The 8,169-nt window shown below is 49.2% G+C and overlaps 1 protein-coding gene across 1 annotated transcript; it reads right to left on the bottom strand.

Annotated features, from left to right (window-relative positions):
- Window positions 1-4,826: 4,826 nt before the first annotated feature.
- On the bottom strand, window positions 4,827-7,046 carry LOC123113416 (probable N-acetyltransferase HLS1). The gene is made up of 3 exons (XM_044534643.1): window positions 6,446-7,046; window positions 6,078-6,241; window positions 4,827-5,980 (listed from the first exon to the last, which is right to left on the bottom strand). The coding sequence occupies exons 1-3, from the start codon at window positions 6,656-6,658 to the stop codon at window positions 5,128-5,130; spliced, it is 1,230 nt and encodes a 409-aa protein (XP_044390578.1). The 5' UTR covers window positions 6,659-7,046; the 3' UTR covers window positions 4,827-5,127.
- Window positions 7,047-8,169: the final 1,123 nt, after the last annotated feature.

Here is an 8,169-nt window from a genome sequence, read left to right as displayed (position 1 = left end):
TACTTATAACAATTTAGTTTTGAAAATGTTTATTATTTTTAAAGCATTAAAATAATTGTTTTTGCTACTCTTTTATTCATTTAACAGTATTTAAACATTTTATAAAAGTGTGGTTTCTCCACCATAATTATCTATGCAATATTTGGTTCACTCCGAACATTTTAGTTTTAATATTTGAAAACTTTTATTGTTTGCCTATTTTTGAATTTGAATTTGAATCGGTTTCGAACTAACTCGAGATTAGCAACTATAAACGAGGTGACGTGGCACCATTAGCAGAGGATCACTGTAGCTTAATTACCCGGGCGTCACAGGAACGTGTCGCCTTTATGTGTGAAATGACATACGCTGCCTCTTCCCGCCTTGATTTATTTTACGGAGGCAACATGCAACTATAGGAGCGCCGTGTTACAATTTGAAATTACTCAGGATTTGTTTGGCCATTTTATACATTATTTGAGTTTCTAGACATTTAATGTGCATAATTAAAATTTGAACTATAAGCATGCTCCAGTGCACCAAAATGGGTCAAAAAATCATATATGTGTCCTTGGGTGAATGTTTAGGTCCCAGTCACATGCAAGAAATGAGAATGAATTTCAAATATCTGGGCGTTGTGGCTCGGCCAAAAACATTGAGAAACTTGGTTTCAAAATTCCTGTAAATCCAAAACTCGCCTAAAAATCATGAAACTTGTCATGGTGTCGTGACATGGCATCAACATGCCATGGTAAAAAATTATCCAATTTGGTAGAGATGGAAATATAAGCTATTGTAAAGGGAACTGATACAAAAAGGCATGTTGAAAACATTCGTGCTTTAGCTGGGAAGTTATCAGGATTGTATGACACAAGAAAAGCCTAAAGTTATCAGGGCAGTAATGGGAAACTTACCAATGTTGGGCTAGTAATGTTATCATGATTGGGGGAAGAGGTGTGTGTGACAAACACAACAATAACTTGCCAAGATTGTAACATGTTTATGGCAGCAAAAAGAATCTCAAGATATAAAAATTCCGGCAAACAAATAGTACCTCATTTTGGTGATTAAGAGTGTACTATTCATCCTACAAGCATATATACGGACAACAACCAACGGAAGATAATCTTATTTGGAAGTTCTATGTACTGAAGAATACAAATATGTAACTCAACAAAATCGTTGAAATTTGCCCCCTTTCTTTCACAGAGTCGACAAGCTCACGAAACGTTACCCACCTTCCATCAATGTCAACAACCCTGACATTGGGTTAGAAGGAAAAAACGTATAAGAGGAATACAAAAATATATTTTATGAGAAAAAAGAAAAAACAAATAGTCATCGTTAATCTTGGAGGTGGAACCACTTGTATGTTTGATAGTAAATAGCCTCCTCATCCACACTGGGTGTGAGGAAAGAATATGGTGGTAGAAGATATTGTTATGGGTGGGTACCCCTAACTTTCTGAATTAATTATTTATGCATGGCACTGCCTACTTGATGCTCTTTGGGGGTGGTAAGACTGAGGTAGGAAACATGAGGCTTTGTGAATGATCTTAGTTGTATAGTTCATCAAGAAGGTGTACGACTAACATAAAATAAATAAATGTCGAGATTAGTATGCAAATCATTATGGATGACATGGTTATAGTACTTAGCAAGGTGAGACAACAGAAGTTATCAATGTATGTATGAGGAACTTATCAAGGTGGGATAAGTTGTCAGGTGTCATGGGCAGGGGTCAGTAGTTTAGCATGGTAGAATTAAAGGAAGTTGGCGGGGTTGGAATGGTGAAAAGGTGATAATTAACTTGATAATTACCTCCTTGAACAACAACTTTTCCTTTTGCTGCTCGATTGTCATGTTCAAACTTTTACCACCACATGACCACTTCATCATCATCAAGCTCAACATCATAAACTCGAACACAGTGATCTTTCAAGATTACAAAAAATAATATTAAAACAATGTTGTGAGCAAAGTAAGTTGGGGACATGAAAAAAAGTGATAAAGTTGCAAGAAATAACGAGAAAAAATAGTTAGTAGTGATAAGTCATGATGTATGGTTAGTAGTCAATACACAAGCTAGTTTAGCATACCATAGGCGATATTGTAGAAATATATGGGAGAAGTTATCAGGCCCTATTATGAATGTTACCAGTAAGGAATGGTGGAGTTATCAGGACAGAAAAGGGGGGTTACCAGGCCATATTATGTATGATATCATCGGAAGAGAAGGGAAGTTACCAGGAAAATTTACGTATGTTATAACCAGTTATAAAAAACAAAATATGTAATACCACATTTAATAAAAAATGACATAGTTACAAGGTTCACAATGGTTAGTGCTCGGGACAAAATAAGAAGTTAGCAGGCGATAGGATACAGATGCAGGGATGTATCAAGGTCATAGTATGTATGCTATCATCGGAAGAGTGGGCAAGTTACCAGGGGGTGACTTTGTAAAATTAAAAATGACAAAAAATAAAACTGAAACAAGGAAGTGAAAATACAGTGATAGATCACCTGCGCGAATCATGTTTCTTCCGAGTGGCGAGTGGAATGATTTCACTGGTGCCCTTGTCAGCAACATGGATCCCAAGCTCTTGAACAATGAATTTCTTGGTACAAAATGTCAAAACCACCTTCCCCTAGTCTAAATTTGCTTGTCATCCGAAGTATGTGCACTCACACACAATAAAATCCATCATGCACAGCCGGATTAAGCAACAAAACGACCATGTCATTTGAAATCATCCTTAGGGGTTAGAAACTCTAAAGCCCAAACATCACCGCCACCCATCACCGACCAAATCCGGTTGAACCGACCTCGGCCCATACTTCCTCTGCCACCAGCCATCCCACGAAAGCTAACAACACCACTCCACGCTCCAATGTCCACAAACCCGCGCAAACACAAAGACAATCACAAGTGGTGGAGGAAAGGAGGGGCAAATGGATCACGCAAACAGAAATCAGGGGGTGTGAATGTCATTGTTGACCGCCCGCTGCAGAAACAGACTACAGTCCCGCTGATTCAGCCGCGGATGAACGTGAGACGGTGAGTAATGGCAAGTGTACCACGGTTACCCAAAATTCGTACAACCCCTCTCCTGAAATGAATGTGTGTGTGGGGGGGGGGGGGGGGCGTATGTCGATTGGCTAACTGCGCGATGACGAATATGGCCCACCTGACAAAGACACGCGGAATGGAGGAGGGGGGATGCACAGCTAGAAGCACACAAGGCACCGCGTGGTTCGCTCGCATTGCAACCACTCGATGAGCTGACGCCGTTCGATCCAAAATGGACGGGATCCGGGTCATTCGGTTTTCTCACAAAATCCTTATATTTGTTTTCGTTTAGGTAACATGATTCTTCCAAAAACAGTTTCACAGCTGAGGTCGTGACGGTTGCATCACACTACTCCCAGACCCAGTAGCTATAGTCGCTGGCCCGGTGCATGCGCCCATGCAAAAAGTAAGCTCTTATTGACTTTGAGCAGCGCTCGCTCGCTCGCCATTTGGCAGACGAGCCGACCACGGTACCAAGCTACTCCTCTCGTTAGCGAATAGGCTGAACCCGAATGATTAGTAGGTAAAAGACGCTGGACTTTAAATCCGGCGGCGGTCCTGACCGGCGCGACGACACCGTCGTAAATTCAGAGGCGGCTGTGTGTCGGCAGACAGTAACCGCTGGACGGACGAGCACAGTTACAGCACGCACGGCGCACGTCTGGACGCGACGGCAGTCGGTCGACCAGGGCACACTCACAGTGCACGCACTGGCCGGGGGCCCGGGGCCTTCTCCTCCTCGTCAACATCCGTGCTCCATTTAACCTGGATCCACTTGGGAGACACACGACGGCGACCCGATGAGCAAGCGATCGCGGTCGATCTTCACGTATGTGGCGCACGGCGGCCACCTCCTGATAAATCCGGCGTCCCTTTCGCGCTCGCCGTCGTGTGGAGTCCGTGCGCTCACGTCTGCTGGTTGCTCTGTGGAGTCAATTCGCCGTGACCCGCCGCCGGGGAAAGTCTTGGACATACTGCCAGGGAGTTCAGTTTGTTGCAGTACTACTGGCAATGACACCTGCAAATCTGTAGCGCAGGAACAGTATCAGCCGCCCGATCGTACTACTACCAGCATGCATCACTCTCTGTGTGTCGATTGCACGGTACGGGGCCAATCATTACTTAGGTGCGTCCGGTTTCGGTTTACGACCAGACCAGTTTGGACGTTGCTGATTCTAGCAGCAATGGTTTTCTAAACCAAACCGAGCCAGACACCCTGATAACATGTGTGAAAAACTCGACATATGCCGGGGGGAAAAGATACTAGCAGAGTAGCAGTACTATGTACGGAGTACTAAAAGACATAAAGGGGAATCATTATCGAATTTCATCCCACTAGCAAATGTCCCGGGCTCATTATCCTGCTCTGTTGTCGGCTGCTCTGTGAATCCCCACGGTCGACCTCCAACTCCAGTGGGGCCTTGTTCGGTTGAGGTGGTTTGTGAGGGGGATTAGATCCCCTACAAGCCAAATTCCTCTCCAATCCACTCCAATCCCCTTGGGAGGAGGATTAAACGAACAAGGCCTAGGGGGGCCGGTCGGTGAAGCCAAGCCTGCGGGCTACACGTATACCACGCAGCGGAATCCAGAACAAGTCCGGAGTCGAGAGCACTGTCCCGGCCTCATCATCGAACCAACAAAAGCAGGATCTGATGACATAGACGGGGAAGGGGAGCAAATCTACGAAGCGGGCCGAAGTTTCAGTCAGTAATGCCACGGAAAGCAAAAAAAGCGGCCCAAAGGCACCAAAAAGGCCGCCAGGCTTTCACTCTGGTCTGTTACACTACACAGCTCTGTCGACAAAGTTGCTGTTAACCGCACAAAAAAGCAGCAGCTCATGTTCTCTGCTCGACCTGCAGAGAGCTGTAACCGCACATCTATCTGAACGTAAACAAGTTGAAACAGAGAGCACTCTACGTACGTACGGCAAAATGTGATGTACTGCGTCCTTGGAACTCAGAAGGTTCGGGAGGGAACACTGGCACGGCACAGTGCTCTGGAAGGAGCAGGCCGGATCAGACGGAGGAGCAAAAAAAAAAACTACATGGTCTAATTAAGGAAAACTGAAAATGAAGCTAAAACTCTCTGGGGTCGACGAAGATGGAGCTCCCGGGCGGCGCCTTCGTCCAGTCGCCGAGCAGCCCGTGGTTGTAGCCGTCGGCGAGCCGCTTGATGCACCAGAGGTCCTCGGCGCCGAGGCGCGCCCAGTGCGGCACCCCGGCGCGGACGGGCTCGAGGGCGGCGACCTCGGTGGCCACCACGCCGCACCCGCCGCGTCGGGCCATGTTGTGCGCGTGCCGGCACAGCGCGCGCACCAGCCGCGGCGCCTCCGGCCCGGCGCCGCCCAGGCCGTAGAGGAAGTAGAGCCCGAACGGCGCGAAGAGGTTCGGGATGGAGGGTATCCTGAGCCACGGCGCCGCTCGGTCCACCAGCCGCGTTGCGCCGGCCGCGGCGCGCATCAGGCGGGGTGCGCCACGTACCTCGAGGCGGAAGGCGTCCATGCAGTTCCACACGCTCAGCACCGCCCACGAAGCCGGCGGCGCGGCCAGGAACGCCTCGACGTCCCCGTCCCAACTCGTGCCCGCCGGCAGTGCCAGGAACGTGCCGAGCGACAGGGCGTTGGACAGCACGGCGTCTATGTCGGCGGGGAAGAACTCGACGGCGGCAAAGTGCCAGCGATAGAGGCGCTCGGCGTCGCGGGGCTCGAGGCGCACGATGGACGCGCGGCGCGAGGGCTTGAGGGCGTGGCGGAACACCGGGTGCACGAGCAACGACGGCGTGCGGAACTTGGAGTAGCCGCAGCGGGAGGTGAAGAGGCGCACGGAGGCCTCGTTGTCCTGCTCCGTCGCCATGTACGAGTACTCCGCGCCCTTCTGCCGGAACCATTGCTCCATCCTCTCCACGAGCTTCCTCCCCACCCCTTTCCTCCTGCGCACATTCCATAGCGTTCCAAGTTACAGTCTGGTTCGTTCAAATAAGTTGCATGTTTCTTTCTTGATGACGATGGTAACGAGATTATACGTACCGATGATTGGGTGAGACGCGGAGGCCGAGGATGTAGGCGACCTTGGTGTAGATGGGGTCCTTGGAGTGGGAGCCGCCGGAGACGACGGACTTGACGCAGCCGCGGACGAGGCCGATTATCTCCGCGCCGCCGCCGCCGCCGCTGCCGGTTGCTGTCTCCGCGACCTTTCCATATCAGGGCGGTTCAAACATGCGTTTCGAGTTAATTAGTTTTCGAGAGAGGCGGGAGTGGGCCAACGCCGAAGCGACAGGAAATTAAACGAGAGGAGGAAAAAAGCAAAACGGATATACAGTGTATGAACGGAAAACGCAGCCAGTCGGTGTTCCGAGCGTGCGTTCGTGCGTATACCGGTATACGCACTTACGTACCAGCATGAGGAAGTCCGGCGAGTTGCGAATGCGGCAGAGCGGGTCGCCGAGGAGGTCCGTGAAGAGGCACATCTCGCCGCCGCCGCCGCCACTGGACCCCACCTCGCACTCCCGCTCCACCTCCTCCACGCCGCTGCGGTCGCGGACGTCGTCGTACTCCCGCACCGCCGCGTCATGCTCCTCCTCTGCCACTACAGCTGCCGCCTCAACCATGGCCGAGCGATCGAGCTCACTCTCCTGACTGTAAGCAGTGTAAGGACCGGTGGCAGGCGGACAGGTTCGAGAGAAAGTGAGAGGTAGTAGCAGAGAAGCTGAGGGCTTGGCTTGGCCAGACTGGATATATAGGCTAGACGGCGGGGCAGGCGAGGAGGGGGGAGGGCGCGGGTGTGAATCACGTGAGAGCGGGGGAAGACGGAGGCGCTCTTTTGCGTGCCTGCCTGCCTGCCGCCGTCTCAGTTACCACGACGCACACACTCAAATGGTTAGGAATGGAATCGGTACGGCCGATTCGGAGAGGAGTGCCACTAGCCGCATCTTAAAAGCTTTGGAATCGAAGGTTTAATTGGGGAATAAAGGCTGTGGAGCTCGGAGCGAGTTGCTCCGGGGCCGTAGGCTTTTTAATTGGCGACGAGGAGGAAGGGCGGCTACGACTAGGATGGATCAGAGTAGCGATCTGGCCACAGGAAGAGCAGGGAAGGAGAGGGGGAGAGGAGAGCGGGAGTGTGGCTGGGTGGCCACACTGCTTCTCAGTGCTACGATGCTGTACTGGTTACTGTTTTTTTTTTTTGAAACGGTGGCAAAAAAATTGGGTCATCAATTAATTAAGAAGAAGAGAAAGTTAATTAACAAAAAACGGACGAAAAAACATCATACAGAACACGTGCAAATTATTTGCTAAGAAACAAACTCCATGACCCCACGATCAACCCGACAAACATACATAACATGTAACAACCACGAACCCTCGCACATCAATGTCTCGAAGAAACCCTCAACGAAATCAAGATTGAATACATCGGATGCCACCAAATCCACGGAGATGAGCCAGATGGAGATGGAGGATGACGGAACTGAGTATATTTCATTAAGCAGTCAGTGATGCCTTACCAATGACGCCACTTTTCTTGCCTATGGTCCTGACAGCCTTCTTCACCTTCTGTATTGTGCATGTAGAAACCTCCTATGCTAGGAGCAAGCAATCGCCTTGCCAGACCCAGGACAAGCTGCCTCCAAGGAGGCGAGCAAGTGGCCAAGTTGCCGCTGTGACGGGGCTACTACATATATCAGAGATTTTATCCTCGACCGAGCACGTAGTTGGGGGCATCGCGGAAAAGGATATGTGGGCTAAACGAACCCTCACTACTACCCTAGTGACGATGAGAGTAAGAGCATCATTTGTGGTGAAAGAAAAGGAAAAAAAGAACAACTTTATCATCGGATTGGAGATGCACCAGCCAGATCATTTTTTACATTTTGTAACTTGTCGGTCTAAGTTTTGTAACTTTTTATAGGACTCCAATATACACTCGATATCATATTTTTAGGGTTGACTCCCTAGGTACGTCGGATTCCGATCGAACGCATGGCAATTACTCACGCAACATGATGATTTTCTGACAAATTTTTACATTGTATGACAATTTTCACTTTAGAACATGGCAACTCCTTATACACAAACATGGCAAAATTTATCTATTTTCGCATGGCAAATCTGGGCATTAGCT

This window comes from Triticum aestivum, chromosome 5B (assembly GCF_018294505.1).
Source record: "Triticum aestivum cultivar Chinese Spring chromosome 5B, IWGSC CS RefSeq v2.1, whole genome shotgun sequence".
NCBI classification, from domain to species: Eukaryota; Viridiplantae; Streptophyta; class Magnoliopsida; order Poales; family Poaceae; genus Triticum; species Triticum aestivum.
This window is presented reverse-complemented; position numbering and strand designations above follow the sequence as displayed.

Coding starts and splice junctions, on each gene's coding strand:
- LOC123113416 (XM_044534643.1), bottom strand. CDS start 6,658: ATGGTTGAGGCGGCAGCTGTAGTGGCAGAGGAGGAGCATGACGCGGCG. Junction 6,242..6,445: donor CGCCGGACTTCCTCATGCTG/GTACGTAAGTGC, acceptor TGATATGGAAAG/GTCGCGGAGACAGCAACCGG. Junction 5,981..6,077: donor CGCGTCTCACCCAATCATCG/GTACGTATAATC, acceptor GAATGTGCGCAG/GAGGAAAGGGGTGGGGAGGA.